At 40.5% G+C, this 26,154-nt stretch overlaps 1 protein-coding gene across 1 annotated transcript; it reads left to right on the forward strand.

The window, feature by feature from the left end:
• LOC109157231 (DNA-(apurinic or apyrimidinic site) lyase) lies at positions 1 to 6,114 on the forward strand. The gene is made up of 9 exons (XM_019305129.1): positions 1 to 343; positions 1,179 to 1,271; positions 1,530 to 1,674; positions 1,855 to 2,056; positions 2,496 to 2,574; positions 3,147 to 3,208; positions 5,428 to 5,514; positions 5,608 to 5,711; positions 5,869 to 6,114. Exons 1-9 carry the CDS (start codon positions 74 to 76, stop codon positions 5,952 to 5,954), a joined length of 1,128 nt encoding a protein of 375 aa, XP_019160674.1. The 5' UTR covers positions 1 to 73; the 3' UTR covers positions 5,955 to 6,114.
• The last annotated feature ends 20,040 nt before the right edge of the window (positions 6,115 to 26,154 follow it).

Below are 26,154 nucleotides of genomic sequence, written 5' to 3' on the forward strand. Positions count from 1 at the left end.
TTTCACAAAAATCTTCCTCATACTCATAGTTGCACTCTAGCATACCTCTGTGATAAACAGCAGAGAAACAACGATGAAACGATTCTTTCAACCAATACAAAAAGATGGGTCCTTCAAGAAACCCACCCTCGCCCCTGCAGGAAAAGATGCAGAGAAAACCACAGTATCATCACCAGAATCCAACTCCGTCGATGCCGATGAGAATCAGAAGGAGAGCCGCAAGAAAGACCCAACCAAGTTCTTAACTTGGAACGCTAATAGCTTTCTGCTACGCATCAAGAACAACTGGCCTGAGTTCACCAAGTTCGTCGAGACTCTTGATCCTGACGTCATTGCCATTCAGGTTCTGCAATCCGCCTTCTAAATTGCAATGCAACCCATAGTTTCAGTTTTATTAGTCTTGTTTTGAAGACCATGGGTAGGGTTTCGTGAATGTAGTTATTGAGCTGTTTTATTATTATTATTTTTTTTAAAAAGCATGATTTTTTGTTTTGTTTTAATTTTTAGGAAAATGGTTAGGTATTCACTGTGTTAATAATATGCTGCTCAATCCAAGCCTGCTCTCCTTGTTGAGTGAAAGCATTTCTTCATCAATCATTCATTTAACTGTCCGTGAAAGGTTAAATTATTTAAGAATTTCTAGTGTAAAAGCAGGTATTGGGTACAATGTTAGTTTTCTATACTACCATTTTTCTATTCATTACTCAAACTAACTCCTTCTTTGCTGATTTTCTTGAGTAATTTTTAAAATTAATTTTTTGTGTGTAATAGTAGTTTCTAAACATATAAATTTTATATACTAATACTAAAGTTAATATTATGAAAAATTGAATTAAAAATAACTTCAGCCTCATTAATCGAACCAGACATATAAAATGGGAAGATGGGAAGTAGATCTATTGATGAGACAATTTGAGCATGCACCTTAATGAACTAGGGCATAGTTTCCACTAAAGATGTTATTTTGTTTAATCAAGGATGTTTTACTGTCACTGTAGGCTTGTAGAGTGTCTAAAAGATTTATCCAGGTCACTGGGTAGTGTTTTTCTTTGTCACTCTTGATTATCTTGCAATGACACCTTTTCCTTTGTTTTTTTGCTCTTTATTTATTTTTTGTTGCTGTGCAAAGAAGTTTGTTTCTAGTGGGAAAGAATTCATGTTAAAGTCATTTGGTATAGGAAGTCAGGATGGCTGCGGCTGGTTCCAAGGGTGCACCAAAAAATCCAAGAGAGATAAAGGATGATACCAATGCTTCTCGTGAAGAAAAACTGGTAAATTTTGTTTACGCAATTGTCTTGTTGTGTTTAATTATAGCGTTCTCTTTAAAGAACCTCCAAAATCCATGCATTTTTTCTTTTTAATATCTAGCAGGGAAACTGTTAGTTCACTTCTTATGAAGTACCATATGTTTCTTCCTTCTTTACCCGCCTTAGTCAATGGATTTAAAAATATTTCTATAATTCAATCATCTTATGATATCATGTCCCAGTGCATGTTTTTATATCAGTGGTTCCCACTCAATTCTGCAGATAGTGACGCGTGCCTTATCAAGTCCACCATTCAAAAATTATGATGTTTGGTGGTCTCTTTCTGATTCAAAATATGCTGGAACCGCTTTGTTTGTCAAAAAGTGTTTCCAACCAAAGAAGGTTTCATTCTCTCTTGATGGAACAGGTGCATTACTATCAAACCTTTGATTCTTATACTTCCAAAATGATGCATAACTTTGTTGAATAAAGTTCTGACATTTTACAATCTTTCTGAATCTGCATGTTTTAGCCTTCATTCATCTTAAACCCCTTGAGATAGCGAAAGCCAACATAAATAAATAAAATTTTGAGCAATTTTTCATAGGTTCAAAGCATGAACCAGATGGTCGAGTAATTTTGGCTGAATTTGAGACATTCCGACTATTAAACACGTATGTGCCAAACAATGGCTGGAAAGAAGAGGAGTCTTCATTTCCAAGGAGAAGAAAGTGGGATAAAAGAATGCTAGAGTTCGTTCTGCAGGCTTCTAACAAACCCCTTATTTGGTGTGGAGATCTTAATGTAAGGTACCTTTCTTTTACATGCTGTTTTTATGTAACTATGTAAGCTTTCCTTGTTTATTTGGTTCTGTTGGGTTTTCCTTTCTCCTTTCCATCTTAGATTCTCTCTTTCTTTCTCTATTATTCTTTTATCTTTAGTTTTTCGTTTTTTGCTCAATGTCTTCTTTTTATCCCGAAAGTTGGCAATTTTCTTGGTTTTGCCAGTCTATATTGCACTTTTCTATATGGATCATTGAATAGTTTGCACAATGACTTGTGAAAAAATTTTATACAATTGATTCGGTGGTAATTAAGCTCTTCTTTCGTCAGCAAAGAATCAGATTTTTTAGTTTAAAGGAGATATGCGTTATTTTTCAAATTTGAATTTGACAATCTTCTATGCAATCTCGGTTTTTGTGGTCTCCATCATTCAGATAATCAATTTGCTTTCCTACATTGCCTACAGCCATGAAGAAATTGATGTCAGTCATCCAGAGTTTTTCGCTGCTGCAAAGCAAAACGGGTATGTTCCACCAAATAAAGAGGTAATATCATACCGACAATCTCTCTGTAATATTCTGGGGCATCTGTGCCACATTCAAATTGAAGCGTGATCTGTTTATAAGATGTGAATTGAACCTTACTTTCTCTCTTCATGGATTGTGTATCACGTAGTTATGATACAAAAGTAATAGCCGATTAATGAGGTGTCCTTTGAGATGTACATCATATTGTATTTCTAAAGTGTTAACCAACTTATCCTCAAGTGACCTGATTGCAACTTATCCGCAGATGAACCAAAGCAAATTGTGAAATAAAATTTTAAAAATTACTGAATTCCACATTTTTTTTTGGTTAGACCACGAAGTGTTCTGAGTAGGGCCGAACTATAGGAGGCACCTTTAAGCCCATACCATACTTAGACTAATCCCCGTTCGCACCGGGCCAGCCCAATTAAGGGGCAAAGTGCTTGCCATATTGGTTTTTCTATACGAGAAATGGTTATGAACTCCAGACCTCTTTTAAGGGATGAGAGTGCACGGCCACTCACGCCAACCAAGTTGGTTGAATTCCACATTATACTTAATTACTTACTAACTTTTAACTACTTATGCAGGACTGTGGGCAGCCTGGATTTACGCTTGCTGAGAGGAGGCGGTTTGGTGCCATAATGAAAGAGTATGTAATTTGATTCTATCTTTCAATTTTAATGACTTGAGGCATAGTTGTGATATAACCAATTAGTGTTTTCTCAACTGAGGTTTAGCATTGCGTTATTGGTCATGTTAACGTACAATGTATATTTGTGGGGTTTAGTTTTAGATTTCCCAAAATCACTTTACTCACAATCTTTTATTAAAAAACAAAAAGTTTTGGCTCCAAAATTTTTCAACTAAAATCACAGCAAAACCCATCTTCAATTATGTCTATGCTATGTGAAACTAGATTGGTAATGAAACAATACCTTGTTACAAACAGCTTCCCCTGTTCATTTTACACAACGTTTATTTGTGTATAATTTGAAACTGAATGCTGGTTGTGTAATTTTTTGTTGTTGCCATGCTGTAGTGAATCCATTTCTCGAAAGAATTACTGTTCATCTATTACTACTAACACCATATAGGAGTAGACTCGTCCTTTTTCTACTTTTTAATTTCTTTGGCCATCTGAATCACTGTGTGTTGATAACAGCTTAGTACTATTACTATAGGAATTGAGGGGTTGAAACACGGATGTGGACACCTGGCCTGTGGTCCTCCTAACCATGCTCAGCTGGAATGGGGTCCTAGGATAAGAAAATTGACCATTCACATGCCTGGGCCAAAAAACACGCCCTATCTGAAGCATATCTAGAGCTGGGTTGATAATGTTTGCCCATCATGGATATTTAGGTCACCTATTGTAGCTAATAATAAGTAATGTTGCAGAAGGCGCTAGGCACTAGTCGGGCGCCTAGTGCCTAGAGCGCCTAGGCGGTGCCTAGGCGCCGCCTAGTTGGCCTAGTAATTCGAGTATATCTTCTCCACTTTTCTCACTCAGGGTTAGGAGTTGTTAGACTATTATAATCCCCCAAACTAGTCAACTGCATATGTTAGACGGTTAGTTAGTTGAGTACATGGCTGAAGAAATATAGAAGAGGAGTAGCCGAGTAAGCAAAATAAAAACCACTAGCCCGAGTTGAGCGCCAACTCGGTCGAGATAGGCACCGACTTGGTCGAGTTAGACGCTCAACTCAGCCGAGTTAGGTGTTCAACTCGGCCGAGTCGGCGCCTAGAGTGCTTAGTTGGTTAGTCGGTCAGCCGACTAAAAGCCGCCTAGGGCTGAAATCGCCTCGGCCTAGGGGCGCCTAGGCCGATTTTTACAACACTGATAATAAGAAATTGCTGGTTCTCTATGAAACAAACTATTGCGAGTCCTTAAAAGCATAACTAATATTCCACATAGTTTCATATGGATTAAGGAAGGTCTGCTTTTTCAATAAACTATTAGACGAAACAAAAGTAGCTTTTTGAAAGTGGAAGGTAATATGCACATTACATACGACACACTGGGTGTGTTTGGTTGGTGGGTTTTGCTCATAGTAATGAGTATGAAAGTGATTGTTGTTGTTTGGTTGATAGGTTTTTAGAACACTACTATGGGTTTCGAATACCCCATCAATTGAAAAACCCATACCCAAATACAATAAGGGTTTCATTCCCTTATTCATTCTCAAACACTACTATTAGTAACCATTCCCATTCCACCCTACTACCAAACATGTTAAATACTTTCACTAAAACCCATTACCATTACCAAGTATTTGATACCCATTCCGATTCCGATTCCTATGTGCGAACCAAACACACCCACTGTTCCATCACATCTTAGGGTGTGGTTGACAGGTTTAGCTCTAAGTAATGGGTATCAAAGTGATTGGTATTGTTTGGTTGATAGGTTTTTAGAACATTACTATGGGTTTCAAATACCCCCTTAATTGAAAAACCCATACCCAAATAAAATAAGGGTATTATTCCCTTTCATTTCCTTATTCCTTCTCATCCCCCTTTGATTAGTGCTTTTAGATTTTTGTTTTTATTTTTTTTGTTCATATTAGTGTTTTGGATGTCTTTATATTAGAATCAATTGTCTTGATTTTGTGTTCTTGTATTTTTAAAATCTTTATTCCTATTATAGGATCATACATAATCAAACAGAATTATTGATAATCATTCCCATTCCACCCTACATGCAAAATACTTTCACTACAACCCATTACCATTACCAAGTATTTGATACCCATTCCGATTCTGATTCCCATGTGCGAACCAAACACACCCTTATTACAGCATAGAATGAAACGAATGGAGTTGAATTGTTGAACTCGAATTGCTTAAATTTTTACGAATACCCCACAGAGGAAAGCTAGTGGATGCATACAGACTCCTAAACAAGGATACAGATATGGAATGTGGCTTCTCATGGTCCGGAAATCCAGTTGGGAAGTAAGTTATCACTCGTTTCTTTTCTAGACGTGCATAGTATTTCTTTATGTATAACTTGAGACTGTGATGAGCGAGCTTCTTTCTTTCTTTCAGGTATCGCGGGAAGAGGATGAGAATAGATTATTTCATTGTGTCGGAGCTACTGAAAGATAGGATGATTTCATGCAAGATGCATGGTCAAGGGATTGAGTTAAAAGGTAAAGTCAGTAAATCCTAGGACTCAATTAGGGAAAACAGAAAAGACGTTCAGGACTAAATTGGGTATTAACTCGTAAATGATGTATTCTCCAAGAGCCAGACTGTGACATGTTTGATGGTTGATATAGCTAAAGTGGATTTATGTGGTTGTTGCAGGTTTTTATGGGAGTGACCATTGCCCAGTTTCCCTTGAGCTGTCTGAGAATTATGTCCCAGATGCTGACCAACCTCAAACTAGTTAAGGCTTGCTGATTGCACTTGTATACTTAGGTTTTTTTTTTTTTTTTTTGCTCACATCACTTGGGTTACTTCCTCATCAAACATTGTCACCATCATCCTCTTGATGAATTGCACTGCATTTCTGATTCATGTCTCCAGCTATTATGCACGAAATTAAAATTATTTAGTGTTTATGTTTATAGTGTTTTTGCCCTTAAATTATTCATATATTTACATTAGCCCATTCAATTACTTTAAAATTGACATTTTTTTCTCCCTTTCTGTTAAATTGATATTTGTACCCATAAAAATAAGGTCAAAATAGATATTCTATTTATTTATTTATTTTTATTCTCTAACAAATTATTGCTTATAGGCATTCTATGTTGTCCTTATTTTTATAAACACCCATTTAACATATCGAGAGAAAAATCATCACTTTCAAAATAATTGAGGAAGCTAGTGTTGATAGATGAATAACTCAAAGGAGAAAAACTCTATAAACATATAATTTAGGAAAAAAAGGTGCCATTTTCCCATTTTAAATTTTAAAAGTTCAGGCAAAAAGTGAAACGTTGGAATAAGGTTTAAATTGGTCACTGAAGGTAACCTGAAAATGCAATTAGGTCACTAAATGAACAAAATGGGTCACTAAGTCAACACTCCAAATATATGCAATTTCACCTGATAACAAGTTTTCATCCATTTCTTCAAGTTGTCTACTTACGTGGATAGTGAATTGTCATTTTTAATAATTTTAATAATAAACTTTAAAAATAAAAATTAAAAAATTATAAAAAGAAGTGTTGGCGGCCACCCCCTTCCCCTTCCCCACCCCTTCTCCTCCTTCGTCTCCGGTTGGAGACTAAGAGAGATCTCTTCATCTCCAACCAGAGACGAAGAGAAGCTATTCGTCTCTGGTTGGAGACGAAGACAAGTCCTTCGTCTCCGGGGGGAAGGGGGGTGGCGTGAGACAGGTCCTTTGTATCACGGGACCTACTTCCTCCTTCCTTCGTCTCTGCCGGAGATGAAGGAGGAGGGGAAAGGGGTGACTGGCGGCCACTCGGCGTTTATTTATTTATAAATTTTTTAATTTTTATTTTTAAAGTTTATTATTAAAAATTAGTTAAAATGTCAAGTCACCATCCACGTAAGCAAGCAACCAGATGAATTGGATGGTAACCTGCTATCGGGTGAAATTGCAATACATTTGGAGTGTTCAATGGCATAATTGCACTTTTTTTTTTTTTTTTTTTTTTTTTTTTTTTTTTTTTTTTTTTTTCGTTTAGTGGCCTAATTGCATTTTCAGGTTACGTTCAATGGCCAATTTGGACCTTATTCCTTGAAATGTTATTCGCGTTAAGTTAGACTCTAGATTCTCTTTTGTAGTTCCACAATAGATTTTGTTGACTCAAGTTTCTCTATAACTAAGCCTGCAAATTATTTTGTGGATCCAAGTGGCCGGCTTAAATGTTCACAATTTACCTACTAAATATTCACAATTTACCTTTTAAAAATTCACAATTTGTATAGTACAAACACACAATGTTAACATATATGTAATTGATTACCTTGTTTTGTATTCACAAATTCCTTTCAAATACTACAGTCACACAATATTAATATATTAGGATTTGATGATCCTGTATTGTATTCACAAATTTTGTGTGTTTTGAATTAAAAATACAATTTATATTCTAGAAGTTCACAATTTCAATACTAAAAATACACAATTTATTTGTCGTTTAGGACCAGGGTTGACTTTCCATGGTATAACAACTTAACTAAGCCAATGTATTTTATTTTTTCTTCTAATCCCCGTTGCATATGAAATTAAGAACTTAAGTGATTCCTAAAATATTTTCTTTTATTTGACAGTTCTAGCTACTTTGTTATATTTTGAATATAAATTGTTAATTAGAAGTACTGATTTTAATTAGTTTTCTTTGATCTTCTAATTTTTGGCTTTTTTATTCTGTATTTTAACGAAGGTGTTAATTAAAGTGTGAAAAACCAAAATATTTGAATTTAACAATAATTGGTGATGGATACATTACGACTAGAGCAAACCGATCCGTGGAGGTGGAGCAAGACTCGAGGCCCTGACCCATAGGGCCTCGGCTTGGAGCAGGTGCCGCCCCAAAGGGGTCGACCATAAATGGGGTCGGCCATAAATGGGGTCGGCCATAAAAAGGACCGACCTGGGAATCAGTCAACCCGAGACGCGGTCAACGCGGATCTAACCACCCCCCGCCTTAGAGAGTGGCGGTTAGGGGTGGGGGTTGTATAAAAACCCCCCACCTTGTCTCATTAAGACACATTTTATCTATTTGGCATACTTTGTCTTAAGAATCTTTGTAATAGCCTATTTACGGCACCTAATACAATTTACGGTCTCCGCGACCTTTATGACACCGTTTTGTCTATTTATTTATTCCTATATTACGTTCTTATCCGGGTTTAATAATTCGGGTCACCCCGGGTTAATTAAATCCATAATTGGTGCTCTTGTTGAGAGCTGCTGCACCAGCTCAAGCGTGTTCTTTATCCTTTGATCCACCGCGATCAGCTACCATGGCAAGGTCGAGATCCAACTCTCGCCACACCAACGGTTCCCATGGCACCCAGCTCGCCGCAACCGGGAACGGCCCAACGGGGCCCTTAGCCTCCAACCGACCGTCTCCAGCAGGTCGGGAGGGGATTTGAGAGATCACCTCACCAACCATCGCAGCGGTAGTGTGCCGTCTTCCGCCGCCCCTCCTCCGAATCTCGCCCCGCTACAGGAGGGGGCTGTTTCCCTTTAACAATCCTCTGCGACTTTGGCTCACCTCGCAGAGGGTCCCCAAGGGGGTACGCAAGACTGTCCGCCCCTCCTCCGAATCGCGCCCCGCTATAGGAGGGGGCTGTTGCCCTTTAACAATCCTCTGCGACTTTAGCTCAACTCGCAGAGGGTCCCCAAGGAGGTACGCAGGACGGTCCGCCCCTCCTTCGAATCGCGCCCCGCTACAAGAGGGGGCGGTTGCCCTTTAACAATCCTCTGCGATTTTGGCTCACCTCGCAGAGGGTCCCCAAGGAGGTGGGCGCCACGGTCCAGAGGCCACACTAAGGACGCCGACCCCGCCTCCACCTCCCTCAAGGGGGCGCACTGGTCCAAACACCCGGCCACCCCGGGCACTCAACACTCAAATCGAAAAGGAGGTCAACTCGCCCCGGTCATCGGACACGCGGGGAGGGGGTGACATCTGCCAAGATCGCCATCGAGAGGGCGATAGAGGGAGGTCGACCCATGCTAGGCCCGCCTTGGAGAGGCTAGGCAAGTGCGTGTCGGCTTGAGATAGGTTGGGCCCAAGGCCAACCCCCAACGCACCACAAGCGGAGGAATCATGTCTCCGAAGGTCGCCGAGCCGTGGCTTTCGAGCACCGCCACGTCAGGAATTGTTTTCACGTAGGTCGCTGAGCCGCGGGCCCCGAGCTCCACCGCAACGCGAGTAGGCCTCCGGAGATGAGAGGTCGGGAGAAACGAATGGTCGAGCTCCAAGCATCCATCGTGACGAGGTCGAGCAGCTCCGTAAGCGAATGAACGAGCTCCCGGAGGGGATGGTCGCGCTCCAACAAGCTACCACCTTGTCAACCCGCCCCGTTGAGGTGCTCCAAGGAGGTGTCCGAGCCCTCCTGCTCGGCCCCGACGTGTCTCGAGGGATGCCTACATTTACCCCACCCTCCCAAGGGGGCATGATAGGTCAAGCACACGGCTTCCCCGAACCCTAGGAGCTCAAATATTGACATATGTTCTTATTAATCCATGGTCGCGGTCGTGCGCGCCGGCCCCGACCTTGGCATTTCCCTAACGATAGTACAGGGGGGACGCCCCCGCTCACTACCTAACGGAAGAACCTGTTATGGGTTGCTTGACCCTTGACAAAGTCGAAGCCAAGCCGGTGAGGAGAACCTACATGGTCTTCCGTGATATACTCTACAAGAGGTCCTCAAATGACGCCCTGCTACATTGCTTGTACCCCAACGAGGCGAGGTCAGTCATAGAGGAGATCCACAAAGGGACCTGCTCGGCCCACCGGGGGGTCCGTCTCCTCTAATGATGTTTCAAGAGGTGGAACGTCTCCTCCAACGATGTTTTAAGAGGTGGAGCGTCCCCTCCAAAGATATTGCAAGAGGTGGTCCGTCCCCTCCAATGATGTTTCAAGAGGTGGAACGTCTCCTCCAACGATGTTTTAAGAGGTGGAGCGTCCCCTCCAAATATGTGGCAAGAGGTGGTTCGTCCCCTCCAAAGATGTTGCAAGAGGTGATTCGTTCTCTCCAATGATGTTTCAAGAGGTGGTCCGTCATCTCCAACGATGTTTTAAGAGGTGGAGCGTCCCCTCCAAATATATTGCAAGAGTTGGTCCGTCCTCTCCAATGATGTTTTAAGAGGTGGAGCGTCCCCTCCAAATATATTGCAAGAGGTGGTCCGTCCTCTCCAATGATGTTTCAAGAGGTGGAACGTCTCCTCCAACGATGTTTTAAGAGGTGGAGTGTCCCCTCCAAAGATATTGCAAGAGGTGCTTCGTCCTCTCTAATGATGTTTCAAGAGGTGGAACGTCTCTTCCAACAATGTTTTAAGAGGTGGTACGTCCACTCTAATGATGTTTTAAGAGGTGGACCGTCCCCTCCAACGATGTTGTAAGAGGTGGACCGTCCCCTCCAACGATGTTGTAAGAGGTGGACCGTCCCCTCCAACGATGTTGTAAGTGGTGGACCGTCCCCACCAACGGTGTTGTAAGAGGTGGTTCATCCCCTCCAACAATTTTTGTAAGAGGTGGTCTGTCCCCTAAAGGGGTACTTATCCGACCTCTCCAACCATATCCTAGGGAGGCACGAGGTCCGACCTCGCGTACCAACCCCGGTGGAGGAGCCCAAATACTTGGTGTCGAATCGCCCAGGTGGAGCGGCTATAGTACCCTAAGGGGGCACGAGGTCCGACCTTGCGTACCAACCCTGACGGAGGAGCCCAAATACTTGGTGTCGAATAACCCAGGTGGAATGGCTATAGTACCTAAGGGGGCACGAGGTCCGACCTCGCGTACCAACCCCGGCGGAGGAGCCCAAATACTTGGTGTCGAACGACCCAGGTGGAGCGGCTATAGTACCCTAAGGGGGGAACGGGGTCTGACCTCGCGTACCAACCCCGACGGAAGAGCCCGGTGGCTTAGTCCAGCAGGACTTGGCTCAAGCGGCTAGCGCACCCTAAGGGGGCACGAGGTCCGACTTTGCATACCAACCCCGACGGAAGAGCCCAGCGGCTTAGTCCAACAGGACTTGGCTCAAACGGCTAGCGCACCCTAAGGGGGCACGAGATCCGACTTTGCGTACCAACCCTGACGGAAGGGCCCGATGGCTTAGTCCAGCAAGACTTGGCTTAAACGGCTAGCGCACCCTAAGGGGGCACGTGGTCTAACCTCGCGTACAAACCCTGACGAAAGAGCCCAGTGGCTTAGTCCAACAAGACTTGGCTCAAGCGGCTAACGTACCCTAAGGGGACACGAGGTCTGACCTCGCGTACCAACCCCGATGGAAGAGCCCGGTGACTTAGTCCCTGGGGACTTGGCTCGAGTGGCTAACATATTTTGTTATAAAAAAAAAAAAGAGAAAGAAGAGCCTACGCCACCTCGACAAACTGCCGAGGTGCCTCAACTTAGCACCTCGGCTAGCCGAGGTACAAAACCTCGGGTGCTGCCAAGGTCCAGCACCTTGGTCGCTACCGAGGTCTAGTAGCCGAGGTGCGAAACCTTGGCAGCTGCCGAGGTCTAGTGCCTCGGCCAAGGCCGAGACCTTGCAACCGGGGTCGAAAACACGGACGGGGAACGAGGATGGTGTCGCTAAACTTCGAATTCAACAAAACAAAGGGAGCCGATTGTTCATTCAAAACGTCAAGTCTGGTACATCACCAAGGGACAACAAGTTTTTGCGGGGTGGTGCATTGTCTTATTCTCGTTCGTTGTTGACTTCTCACAACAAAGAGAGTGGGGGACTTACATGATGGATATATTATGCGCTGAGCAAACCGACCCTGGGGAATGGAGCAAGAAGTTGGAGCAACCCAAAATGGTTCACCTCGGCCCAAGACGTCCCACCTTGGCCTCAGACGTCTCACTGCTTAAGGTGTTTCACCTCGGCCTAAGACATCTCACCTCGGCCCAAGGCGATTCACTTCGCCTAAACGTCTCCACCTCGGCCTCAGACGTCTCACCTTAGCTTAAGGCGTCTCACCTCGGCCTAAGACGTCTCACCTCGGCCCAAGACGTCTCACCTTGGCCCAAGACGTCTCACCTCAGTCCAAGGCGCCTAGGTCCATAGCGTGCTCGACCTAGTACGCTTCGGCACAAGGCACCTCGGCTACAATGTGCTCGGCCGTGTTGAGCTCGTCCACGTTGCGCATTGAGGTCGGGTCGGGACATTTACTCTCTTCCATTGTCGACTTCTCCAACGAAGAGAGTGGGGGACTCCAACATGCAACCGGGGTCCATGTGACCCCATGGCTACACCTCTGCATTCCGAGTAGGCAAGGGATGATGATGGTACCACAAGCCTCAAGTCAATAAAGGAAAGCCGATTGTTCATTCAAAACACCAAGTCAATAAAATATGCCCACCTCCCAGAGTAAAAACGTAAAATGTGCCCACCTCCGGGAGGGGAAGCATGTTTATCGAAGACAAAAGGAAGTACCTCCCAGAGGGGAGACATAAAAAGTGCCCACCTCCGGGAGGGGAAGCATGTTTATCGAAGACAAAAGGAAGTACCTCCTGGAGGGGAGGCATAAAATATGCCCACCTCCCGGAGGGGAAACATAAAATGTGTCCACTTCCGCGGGGAAAGGCATGTTAAGAAAAGTACGAAGGGTGGAAAAGATATCTTACCTCCAAGAGACGGGCCTATTTTTGGGCCCGGGATGCATGCGCAAGAAGGTCGGGCCGGAGCATGTTTACTCTCTTTCGTTGTCGACTTATCACAACGAAGAGAGTGGGGGACTCATGATGGATATATTATGACCGGAGCAAACCGACCCGTTGGAGGTGGAGCAAGACCCGAGGCCCTGACCCATAGGGCCTCGGCTTGGAGCAGGTGCCGACCCCAAAGGGGTCGGCCATAAACGGGGTCGACCATAAAAATGGCCGATCTGGGAATCAGTCAACCCGAGACGCAATCAACGCGGATCTAACCACCAGGCCCGGCCCTGGGCAAGGGCAGGCTGGGCCCTTGCCCAGGGCCCCATGCTTGGAAGGGGCCCCTACCCTACACTATTACCCTAATATATACTATTAGAAATGTCATATAATTATTTAGTATACATTCATGGTAATGGTTTTTGAGTTGGCTGAGTTTGTAAAGCTTAGCATTTTAATTCGCATGGTCAAGGGATCGAATCCCCATGTGTAGTTTTACATAAAAATTTCGCCCTGTACTATATATTTAGTACTTGAATTAAAGATTTTTTATACACTAAGATTTGAGTTGGTTGAGTTGGTAAAACTTGTAGTTTCAATGCTCATGGTAAGAGATCAAATCCCATTATATATTATTTTCCTACAATTTATTTATTTTTATTTCTAATTTGTATTTTTCTAAATTTAATTTGTAATTAACTTTGTGATTTTCTTACCTTTCTATAATTATAGTGGGATTTATAATATAGATTAATTTGTAATACATATCAAATTTTGAATCTATTTCTATTCGAGTAATTTACTACTTATATTTAGAATATTTGTTGTTTTGTGAACTTTATAATGAGTTATGTATATGTAATATATTTTGTGATTTAGTTATGAAAAATATTTTAAAAGATAATTTAATTTTTGTATGAATTATCTAATCAATGTAGGTTAGAAGTTTTATTCTGCGTCATCGTATTCAAATTAATCTAGAAAAACTTAAAAGTGATCTAAATAAAAAAGAGTATTTATAAATATGATATCAATATATAAAATGTGTGATTTATTACATGTTTTTTATTCGAACTATTTTATCCAATTAATTATGTTTCATATTTTATTATGAATATCTTTTATCCCGTTTGAGTGTTTTGATTTATTGTTCCCAATAATTAAGATTTTATGCTATGATCTTATTTGTAAGTTTTTTTTTAATATAAATTTTTATTAATAATTACTTTATTATTTATTATAATAATAATGTGATTGTCTATAAGCTCATTTGGTTTTAAATTACTTATTCATTTTTATAAACTATATTATTTATTTATGAAAATACTGATGCAGTGATTGATTATTGTGAATTTAGAAATGCATCTATAATTGTTTTCATGTATGTAAAATTGTTAAAAACTTGTGAATCTTATTTAAGTTATTTGACATTAGTATTGCTTCCTTATTTAATTTAAATTTTAATTATAAAAGTATATATTAATTTCGTATAGGGCCCATTTTTGTTGTTATGCCCCGGGCCTAAAGAATGATAGGACCGGGCCTGCTAACCACCCCCCGCCTTAGGGGGTAACGATTAGGGGGGGGGTGTATAAACCCCCCCCCCACCTTGTCTCATTAAGACACATTCTATCTATTTGGCATACTTTGTCCTAAGAATCTTTGTAATAGCCTATTTACGGCACCTAATACAATTTACGGTCTCCGCGACCTTTACAACACCATTTCGTCTATTTATTTATTCCTATATTACGTTCTTATCCAGGTTTAATAATTTGGGTCACCCCGGGTTAATTAAATCCATCAATTGTGATATTGTATTTCTTAATTTAAATATATGTTATATTATTTAAAATTTTTGTTAGTACATCACTACTCTGTTCATGTGCAAGTCTGCAATTACTTATGAATTATTAATATATTTTGACTGATGGGACCAATTGAGAGAGTATTGACAAGATTCAAAAGTGTATACTTCTCATATGAGAATCATGTTTTACTCACTCGACCACTCTTTCGGACTAGTTGACAATCAGTTATAATAATATTCATGTATATTTGAGGAAAAACTATTTATAAATATACAATTGTATTTTTTTTTTAATATTTATATTCTTTTTCACATTTCATTTCATTTTTTAAAAATTGTCGTTTTCGCATTTTATATTCTCAATTTTTGTGTTAATGTTTTCCAATTCTTCTTCTCCCAATTCTTTATTGGTGTGAATGTAGGTAGGTATTTGCCAGTGTCAAATTATAATGTGAACCATGATTCACATTAGAACGTGAATTATGAATAAATGTTTATTTTTAATATACTGAAGGTATATTATTTGTGTATTAAATGTTTATTATTTGGTAATATATCAAATAATAAATCTTTAGTACACAAATAATAAATGTTTAAAAAATTAATATATTTCTCCAAAAAAAATAAAAATAATTAACATACAATATATTAAAAATAAATTTAATGTAAGTAGTTCACAAACTGGTACATAGTATAATGATTGATTTGCCAATACTACCACTATTTAATATAGTCTTGTGGGGGCGTACAGAGCGTATAACTTAGGGTGTGTTTGGTTGGTGGGTTTTGTCCATAGGAATGGATATGAAAGTGATTGTTGTTGTTTGGTTGATAGGTTTTTAGAACACTATTATGGGTTTCGAATACCCCATCAATTAAAAAACCCATACCCAAATACAATAAGGGTTTCATTCCCTTATTCATTCTCAAGCACTACTATTAGTAACCATTCCCATTCCACCCTACTACCAAACATGTTAAATACTTTCACCAAAACCCATTACCATTACCAAGTATTTGATACCCATTTCGATTTCGATTCCTATGTGCGAACCAAATACACCCTAGAAGTATGGGTTTAACCAATCATTATTGCATGGATCATGATCTACACAATTGCGTGGACCATAAATAAAAAGTACACTTTTAATATATTAAAGGTACATTATTTATGTACGTAAAGTACATTTTTAATATACTAAAATAATGTACTTTTACTACAAAAATAATATATACTTTTAATATATAAAAATATACCTGATATTCATGATTCACACAATAATTTGTAGGGTTTAACCCCTCCGAGGGTTATAAACATTTCATTCTATGAACACATGATTTTTTTGGCATAAAAAATTTCCTTCATACCAAAAACATGACATGATGTTTCATTATTTTAGTTTCACATAAAATGTGCTAAGAAAGTGTTGAAATAAGTGTGATTAGGCATAATTATGCATTTAACTTTTCCTTACAATATAGAGCCCGAACCCATGGGCCATAAAATGTATAATAGATGAAATAACGTATCTTTCAAGTTTCAATTTGTAATTATTTTAAAACTTATGAATGAGTGTTTTGTTATTCGATCTTGAAGCCCTACTTAACATAATAAAATTCATACATTTTAGTTGAAAACTTTATGGTTATACCACACACACAAAAAAAAAGAATAAAAATATTGAGATACAATAATTTTAACGAAAAAGTTTATGCATGGTGAGTATGTAATAATGCAATGAGTATACTTGATACTTAGCCATGTTTGATTCATGGAAAATATTTTCCTTGAATTTGAAGAAAGCTAGATTTTCTTTTTGTTTGGTTCATGAAAAACATTTTTCGTTGGAAAACATGTTTCTCAAGAATGAGGAAAATATTTTTCATGGTCCCCCTTGGTATTTTGTTTTTCATGGAAAGCAAATAGGACAATTATGCCCTCACCAACTTTTCTTAATTACCATTATTATTATTATTATTATTATTATTATTATTATTATTATTATTATTATTATTATTATTATTATTATTATTATTATTATTATTATTATGTAGGGGTATAATTGTCTTTATACTCATTATTCTTTACAATTACAAACTTAACCAAACAGTGGAATCGATATTTCCAGTAATTTATTTTTCACCACTCGATTCCCAATAATTTATTTTTCACCAACCAAACAATGTAATTAATCTTCTTGGTAATTTATTTTCCATGGAATTTCAATTCCGTTCCCCGTCAAATATTTTCCGCAAACCAAACGGGGCTTTAAGAAAAATTGTAGTTTATGCCCATTACAAATATGTCAATTGTTAATGTTACCCCTGAATTATTAGTGGTGTAAATGTTGCTCCTCAATTTTCAAAACATGACATATATTGCCATCTCCTGAATTATTAATGGTGTAAATGTGGTTACTCGCTATTTTTAATGTTCGAAGACCACGGGAATTTTTTTTTTAAAAAAAAATAATTTGAGCTAAAAACGAGTTTCCTAATTTTTTTTTATTTAATTATTATGAAACGACCCAAAAATTTGTTAAAACTTTTGATTAATTAGGAAATGGCACGGAAAAATTTTCAAAACAAGTTTTGATGATGAAATATTTTCGAAACGGGAAAACGCTACCCTCACTCACTTTTCATGGAATATAGCTACTAACTTTCAATTTTTTTTTTTTTAATTTACCATTTATTCATTTAATTTTCCAAGGTGGCATTAATTCGCCCTTTTTTACAAGAGCAATTTAAAAAAATTATTTATTTTCTTAAACATCGTGTGAATTTAACAAAATTTGTTACAAAAACCTGTTATCCTTGTACATGCCGATAATTTTTTTTTTTTATTCATTGGTTATCATGGATTAGTCAATTCGATGAGGATACGATATATCTGAATGAATAATAATAAGTCTGTACAAGAGTATATATAGTAGTGAATAGTAAACCTATTACAAGACGAATACTAATAATAATAGGTAACGAATACTAATGATGATAGAGTCCTAATACTCCCCCTCAAGCACAAGGTGGACTAGCAATAACATTGAGCTTGCCACATAGAGTAGAGAAACGCGGACCAGGGAGAGCTTTAGTGAACACATCAGCCAGCTGATCCTTTGTGGAAATGAAGCTAACCTGCAACTCCTTCTTCGCCACTTTGTCACGAACAAAGTGGTAATCAATTTCCACATGCTTCGTATGAGCATGGAACACCGGGTTGGAACAGAGATAAGTCGCACCCAAATTATCACACCAAATAGTGGGAGGAGCAGCCAATGACACTCCAAGCTCGTGCAACAGAGAAACCAACCAGGTGACTTCCGCAGACACATCAGCCAGAGCCTTGTATTCAGCCTCTGTAGACGAACGAGCAACCGTGCGTTGCTTCCGACAAGACCAGGAAATCAGATTGCCACCAAGAAAAACCGCAAAACCACTAGTAGACTTCCTGTCAACTGGATCACTAGCCCAGTCCGAATCCGAAAAGGCATGAACCGCAACAGAGGAGGAAGGACGAATAAAAAGACCAAAGTGCAGAGTTCCTTTTACATACCGCAGAACACGCTTGAGCATAGCCTAATGCTCAGTGGTTGGAGAGTGCATATGCTGACAGACCCGATTCACGGCAAAAGAGAGATCCGGACGAGTAACAGTAAGATACTGTAGAGCCCCAACAAGACTGCGATACTGCGTGGGATCCGCATAGGGAACCACAGAATCAGAAGAAGGTCGGGACACAGGAACCGGAGTAGCCAACGGTTTATAGTCCACCATACCTGCACGGCTCAAAATATCTCGCATGTATCGCTGCTGAGAAAGAAACAAACCACCATCCTTGGAGACCGTCTCAATGCCAAGAAAAAAAGACGGAGCACCCATGTCACGAATCTTAAACTCTGAAGCTAAGTCAGTAAGAAGCCGAGTAACACACGAAGCATCAGACCCCATGACAAGGACATCATCAACATAGACAAGCAAATATAAACAGACAGAGGCACGAGTATAGATGAATAAAGAAACATCAGTCTTGGAGGGTGAAAAACCAACCGACACCAAGAAAGCATGCAACCTATTGAACCACGCTCGAGGAGCCTGCTTAAGACCATAGAGTGACCTCTGTAACAAACACACATCATCCGGCCGTGACTGGTCTTCATAACCGGGCGGCTGTCTCATGTAAACTGTCTCTGCAAGATTACCATTGAGGAAGGCGTTGTGAACATCCAACTGCCGAATGACCCAACCGCGAGAAACGGCTAAAGAGAGAAGAAGCCACACGGTGGTGGGTTTGACAATAGGACTGAAAGTCTCAAAAAAGTCCTGCCCAGCGACTTGATTGAAACCCTTTGCGACCAATCGAGCCTTGTGCCGCTCAATCGAGCCATCGGCCTTGCGCTTCGTTCTGAACACCCATTTGCACCCCACAACATTCATGCCAGGTGTGCGACTAACCAGACGCCAAGTGTGATTCTGGAGCAAGGCATTAAACTCAAGATCCATGGCCTCACGCCACTGCGGATACCGAACTGCCTGAGAATAACAAGTCGGTTCAGGAACAGTCATAAGAGCCACATGCTGCGTCGGTCCTTGAGAACGGGTTGCCATGACATGAGACCGAGGCTGAACAGGCTTCACCGTACGGCGGCCTCGTTTGGGCGCAGTAGGAGCACCCGAGACTGCCCCTTCAGGAGCCGTGGCAGTCACGGTGCGAGAATCTGAACCAGCTGCGGCAGCCCCGGAATCCGCGTCTAACTCTGGATGAGGATCAGGTCCAGTGGGACAAACATCGGAGCCAACACCAACCCGAACGGCACCAACACCCCATGGCTCAACCGGGCGAGAGCTAGAGACCTGAGAAGGCATAGAAGAAGCAAACGGATATACGGTCTCATCAAACCGTACATGACGACAAATGAATACCTTGTTAGTAGCAGGATCTAAACAACGATAGCCACGAAATGAAGACGGATAACCAAGAAACACACACGGGGATGACCGATACTGCAACTTGTTACGATTGTACGGGCGCAACAGAGGATAACAGAGACATCCAAACACACGCAAGAAGGAATAAGAAGGATTAGAATGATGCAAACGATAATGAGGACTGAAATTGTCTAGAACTCGAGTAGGCATTTTATTGATGAGATAGATCGCAGTCTCAAAGGCATAATCCCAATATCGCTATGGAACCGAAGCCTGAGCCAAGAGAGCCAGACCCGTTTCCACAACGTGACGATGCCGACGCTCAACTCTACCATTCTGCTCATGGGTATATGCACAAGATTGCCTATGATTGATACCCAAAGAGACAAAAGTACGGTGCAACCGTTTATACTCTCCCCCTAAATCAGATTGTATAGAGACAATCTTACGACCATATGAACGCTCAACTAGTGACCGAAACTGCTCGAAGATAGCATACACATCAGTTTTTAACCGCATAGGATAAAACCATACATAACGTGTGTAGTCATCAACAAACAAAACAAAATAACGAAAACCATTGACAGAAAGAAAAGGCGCTGGGCCCCAAATATCAGTATAAATAAGCTCTAAAACATGTGACGTAGTAGTATTGACACGAGGCAAGGGAAACCGAGATGATTTCCCAAGCATACAAGCACGACACGACACCGAACTATTACTAAAACTAGAATCAATGGAACACGAATTCAAAATCTGCCGCAAGACACGAGGATGAGGGTAACCCAACCGACTATGCCAAACGTCAGAGGAGACACGCGAAGCCACTAACACAGCGGGACTCGAACAAGAAACAGGCCAAGAATAGAGACCCCCCGAAGCCTGCCCTCTATACAGAACTTCCCTGGTTGAACGATCCTTCACAAAGAAACAATCAGGGTGAAATTCAAAGAAGACATTATTATCATGGGCAAACCGTTGCACAGATAATAAAGACGCAGAAAGCCCAGGAATAAAAAGAACATCAGACAACCGAAACAGTATTTTAGAAGAGGCTACCGAAGACGAACCAGTACCAACAATAGGTAAACACTTACCGTCACCAACACGAAGATGATCCGGACCGTTATAAGTGACCGTCGAAGACATCAAAGACGGATCTGGGGTGGCATGGTTCGACGCACCAGTGTCGGGAAACCATTGCTGAGTGCTAATCGAAGCCGCATCGTCCACAGGACATGCAACATGCGCTCTTGGCCCCGGAGCTCCATCGTACCGGCGAAAGCACGAAGCGGTCGAATGGCCCTCGCCGGAGCAGATCTGGCACTGGACAGCCCCGGCACCGCCACGACCACGGCCACGCCCTTTGCCGCGACCACGGCCGCGGTTGCCGCCTCCACGCTGCTGAGCCGCCATGGCGACCGGAGCAGCAACAACATCACCAGCATCATCAGCACATATAAAAGCCTACGAAACAAAAAAATCGGATAGCTCGGGCAGAGACACCGGAGCACCCCTTGTGAGCGACGTCAACAAAGGACGATATTCGGACCGCAAGCCTCGGAATATATACATATTCTAATCCTCTAGCGTCACCGGACGACCAGCAAGCGCTAAATCCTCGATAAGCACCTGCGCACGGCCAAGATAGTCCAGGATCGAAGCATCCCCCTGCCCCAATCCTTGCAACTCGCCCACCAACCGGAGGGCACGAGCCCGTGTAGTCGAACCAAGAACCTGTTCGATTGCCAACCACAAATGCCGAGAAGTGGACTTACCGATTGCGAGGTGCATCATCTCGTCGGACAAGGATGAGATTAATAAGGAGAGCACGGCCTTATCTTGACGGAGCCATGCACTCCGAGCAGCGGAAGACGAAGCCGACGAGGGCACGGCAGGAACGGCTCCCTCAGCAGGCGGTACGGCAAGCGCGGTGATCGGCGGACATACCGAAGTACCATCGACAAAACCCAACAACCCTTGGCCATCCAGGAACGGAAGAAGCTGAGTACGCCAAAATAAAAAATTGCGGGATGTCAACTTGATGGAGACGAAGTGATGCGCCGAAGAGAAAGACACCCCCGACTGCAGTGGTGTAACAAGCGCGGCCTCGGAAACGGTCCGTTCAGAACTACCAACAGAGCCGTCATCAGATCCGAGGTGCGCCATTAGAGAGAGGAGAGAGAAACCTGCTGATACCAGATGAGGATACGATATATCTGAATGAATAATAATGAGTCTGTACAAGAGTATATATAGTAGTGAATAGTAAACCTATTACAAGACGAATACTAATAATAATAGGTAACGAATACTAATGATGATAGAGTCCTAATAAATTCCACATTACATTGAAAATTAAATGTATTTATTAATCAAATAATAAACATATATAACCAGCTTAGTTGGCGTGAGTGACCGTGCACTCTCATTTCTTAAGAGAGGTCGGGAGTTTGAACCCTCTCTCGTATGGAAAAAGAAATCTGACTTGGCCGGTTTGGTGCGAATGGAGATTAGTCTGAGTATGATACGAGCTATATTGCCACGTCAGAATACAAAGGATTTCAGTAAAAAAATTCCGTTTATATAATTTAATCCAAATAGAATTACATCTTATAAATAAAAGTATAATTTACCATAAAATTACATACACCTAAATATGATGTTTTCTTTGTGTAGTGGGGGAAGATAAAAATTGAAGTGGTGTAGAGAGTGATAGTGACACATGTAAAGTGAATTTGGCAAGTGTGGGAAGCCAAAGTAGAAAAGTGCTGTTTATATATGGTTGTGGATGTCAAATCAAAAATATAATTGGAGTGAAGTTAGCCATTTGAAGGAGTATGTAACGGTATGTAAATGACATTTCAACTACCTCCATGGCTCCAATACATTATCCCTACCATCCAAGTACAAGTTCTCGTTTTTTTTTTTTTTTTTTTTTTGTTTTTTGTTTTTTGTTTTTTTTTTTTTTTGTATGAATTTTTATCAATTTCATAAAATTACAAACTATTACAGGGCGTTTGGTTGGAGGGGGGAAATTATGTGGGAAAGGAATTGTAATTCCATGGGAGTTGAATTACTGGGAATAAAGTGAGAATTTAAATTCCAGTGTTTGGTTGACAGGAATAGAATTACTGGGAATTTCAATTCCAATGTTTGGTATACATGGGAATTGAAAGGGAATAAGTAGTATAAAGTCAAAAATGTCCATTATTGTTGTTAGACATTAATTTTATGTTAAAAAATGAAGGGGTAATTTTGACTCATCACTATCTTTTTTTTCCCAGGAATTAAAATCCCAGGGGGGGACATGGGATTTTAATTCCATGAAAATGGGGGAATTGCAATTCCATGGAATTGCAATTCCCTCCAACCAAACTACGGAATTTAATGACCTTTGGAATTAGGTGGGAATTAAGTAGGAAGAGAATTTAAAATCCCTCCAACCAAACGCCCTGTTAAAGTTTGTATGGAGTAATATATATGAAACTAACCCTACAATTTATTTCTCTTTTGTTGGTCCCGAAAGGGTGGCGAGAAGTCTAGAGGGGGGGGGGGGGGGGGGTGAATAGACTTCTCTAACTTTTCAAACTTTCTTCGAAAACACACAAGGCAAATAACACTTTGGTAATTTCAACTCTAAGTAACAAGCATTAACAAGATAAACAACTTAGAGTGTGCAGCGGAATAGGTAGCGGTAAAGTGTTATGCTTATAAGTGCGGTGCTCAAAGAGATATTCTAAACATGCAACACGTTAGAAACACTTGATATGGTTCAAAGATGATGTATGTAAAGTTTGGCTTGCATGCAAACGTGGGAACTATCAAACCCAGACAGATAAAGATATGCGATAAATAGTAATCGGGTTAGTTCGCAGTTAGAATAAGCATGCATGAAATGTATGAGCAGTAAGTAAACAGAGAGAGAGATTTATAGTGGTTCAGAGGTGGTGTAATCCTCCTAGTCCACTCTTCTCCTTTCACTTCAAGGAGGAAATTCACTATTCTTCGATCACCCAGATACAATAGTGAATAAGTGTCCACCGACACTTCTCCGAGTGCTTCGCACAAAGCTACACTCCTCCAAGGTTTTTCGCAAGCTCCTCTTGTTACTCCGTCTTCCCGAGTACTTCGCACCAAGCTGTACTCCTACACCACGAGAACTACGCACAAAGCTACGTCCTCCAAGGGTTTTCACAAGCTCCTCTTGTTACTCTGCCCTTCACCACGAGTGCTACGCACAAAGCTATACTCCACCAGGGTTTTTCACTCTCTCTAGTTACTCCGCCCTCTTTCTACACTCAGTAGAGAATATTACAAAGAAATAAAATTTCTCTCTCACTCAGACATGAATTTTATTCTATGAAGCTCTGTTTCCCCCTTTTTCGGCTAATAAAAAATATAGCTTGTATCTTTTGCTTGTATGTTTTAGCCGTTGTTCAAGTTGTTGAACTGTTCAATCTCTTGGGGTTTTTCTTGCTTAACTGCTCTCTTTTCATCTATGTCCATCCTCTTGTCTTCAAGTCTGCTTGGACAATTTATAGCTAGTAAAAGCTATTTGCCCGTTGATCAACTTTCGATCTTGATCGTCCATTTTGAATTGTAGTTGATCAAAAGATATTGTCAACTTGATCTGAAATGTTAGGTAGATGTCTTTTCTCCTTTTGTCAGATGATTTGAATAATTTGCCCGTTGCCGTTTCTTGAATTTTGTAGCCTCCAAAATTTGAATAAGTTCGGCGCGGCAATTTTTGACATTTCTGGTCCTTCATAAATACTCTGACATGTCAAGTTGATCAAATAATTTATCTGCTGATTCTTGCTTGAGTATAAAATAATTTCTCCGCGAATCAGCCTTCTTTGAGCGTCTCCGGTTCCACCGTAAAAACTTGATGTTCAGATGAAACTATATCAGTTATTTTCTCCTTCATGATCTTTGTAAAATAATATACTGGAACCTCTGTAAAAACTTCACAGTTGTTCATGGTGAGATGCTCTGTTTCGAATTTCTAGCTTGGTTCACCATACTTGGTGTGTTTCTCCATATGGTGCATGGCTTTTGTGAGACTTGTGCATTTTACTTAGTCTATATTCTTAGCTAGTCTCCATTTAGCTAGTATCCTTTTTAGCTAGTCTCCAATACACTTAGGCTAGTCTCTCATACGGTTTGGTATACTTTGAGCTAGTCTCCCATACGGTATACGGTCCAATATACTTGACCTTGAGCTAGTCTCCCATACTGTCCAAGCTAGTCTTAGTCTCCCATACTGTCCAAGCTAGTCTTAGTCTCCCATACGGTTATACTGTCCGCTAGTCTCTCATACGGTCCAAGCTAGTCTCCTAAGCTTAAAAATGCTTCACTTGAGATTCGAACTTAGGATCATTTGGCATAGCTCACACGCGTTTCTTCCAACTCCTCTAACATGGTTCTTGGTGACTTATCCGCATCATAATTGTGTTAAGCTATAATCCCGCTTAACATTTAAAATCAACTTGTGATTTTCCAGACTTGTACATGGGTTGCATGATATGGGTGCACCATACTCCGTAGACTCAAACTGACTCAAATAGAATAAAAATGGGGACTACTTGATTTTTCAAAAATACATTCGGCTCATCAAAATTTACAATATATTCCTAACATCTTTATTTTCTAGCCATTGATCATTTAAGATGGATAGTTCAAATTAGTCCACACTTCTCACAGAAAATCCTGTTCTCATTTGGAGAGCACTCCAGTGAGAACGGACGCCCATGAGAGAAATATGAACTACTCTGAGCCGTCAATATGAGAAGATCAACGGATCAAATGTAATTTTCTTTTTAAATTGTGGTGACATTTTTGTAAATAATTGGAGCTTTGTGTGCAAATAACTTGTGTTAAAAGTGCAAGTAACATATGCAAGTGTGCAAGTACAATGTGCAAGTAAAATCACTTAAAAGTGTAATCATTTACACTTAATAATGCAAGTAAGTTATCTTTTCACATAGGTGCACTTAATTATAACGTTGGTGCAACTAATGATAACGTTAGGTGCACTTAATAATGTTGCACAGAATACAAGTGTGCACACGTGTAATAATATGCATTCGTCCAAATCATACCAAAGTGATAATAATCTTATTGTTGTTTTCTAACAACTCTAATTGAGATGCCAAGGGCCTTGTGGTCTAGTGTCACCAAGTTGCTCTCTCATATGGGAGATTGTGGGTTCGAGCCTTAGTGGAGTAGGTTGAGAAAGTAGTTATGAATGGATACTGCATTGTAACAAAGTCAGTTATACTCAAAAAACTAATGTAATTGAGATTATTATAGCAATCGCCGTTATTATAAATTTACACACTTTTCATGGTTTGACCCAAATTTAAAGTATAATTTTGAGATTATTATAGCAATCGCCGTTATTATAAATTTACACACTTTTCATGGTTTGACCCAAATTTAAAGTATAATTTTTAAGGAATAATGGTCAAATAGGCCACTCAATTGCACACTAAAGTGCAATTAGGCCATTGAAATAAAAAAAAAAAATGTAATTGGGTCCCT

The sequence above is a fragment of the Ipomoea nil genome, unplaced genomic scaffold, assembly GCF_001879475.1.
Source record: "Ipomoea nil cultivar Tokyo-kokei standard unplaced genomic scaffold, Asagao_1.1 scaffold2779, whole genome shotgun sequence".
NCBI lineage: Eukaryota > Viridiplantae > Streptophyta > Magnoliopsida > Solanales > Convolvulaceae > Ipomoea > Ipomoea nil.

Bases quoted from the DNA above. Each gene is read 5' to 3' on its own strand.
- LOC109157231 (XM_019305129.1), top strand. From the start codon at position 74: ATGAAACGATTCTTTCAACCAATACAAAAAGATGGGTCCTTCAAGAAA. The intron at 1,272-1,529 runs GTAAATTTTGTT...TCAATTCTGCAG, and splicing joins CTTCTCGTGAAGAAAAACTG to ATAGTGACGCGTGCCTTATC. The intron at 1,675-1,854 runs GTGCATTACTAT...AATTTTTCATAG, and splicing joins ATTCTCTCTTGATGGAACAG to GTTCAAAGCATGAACCAGAT.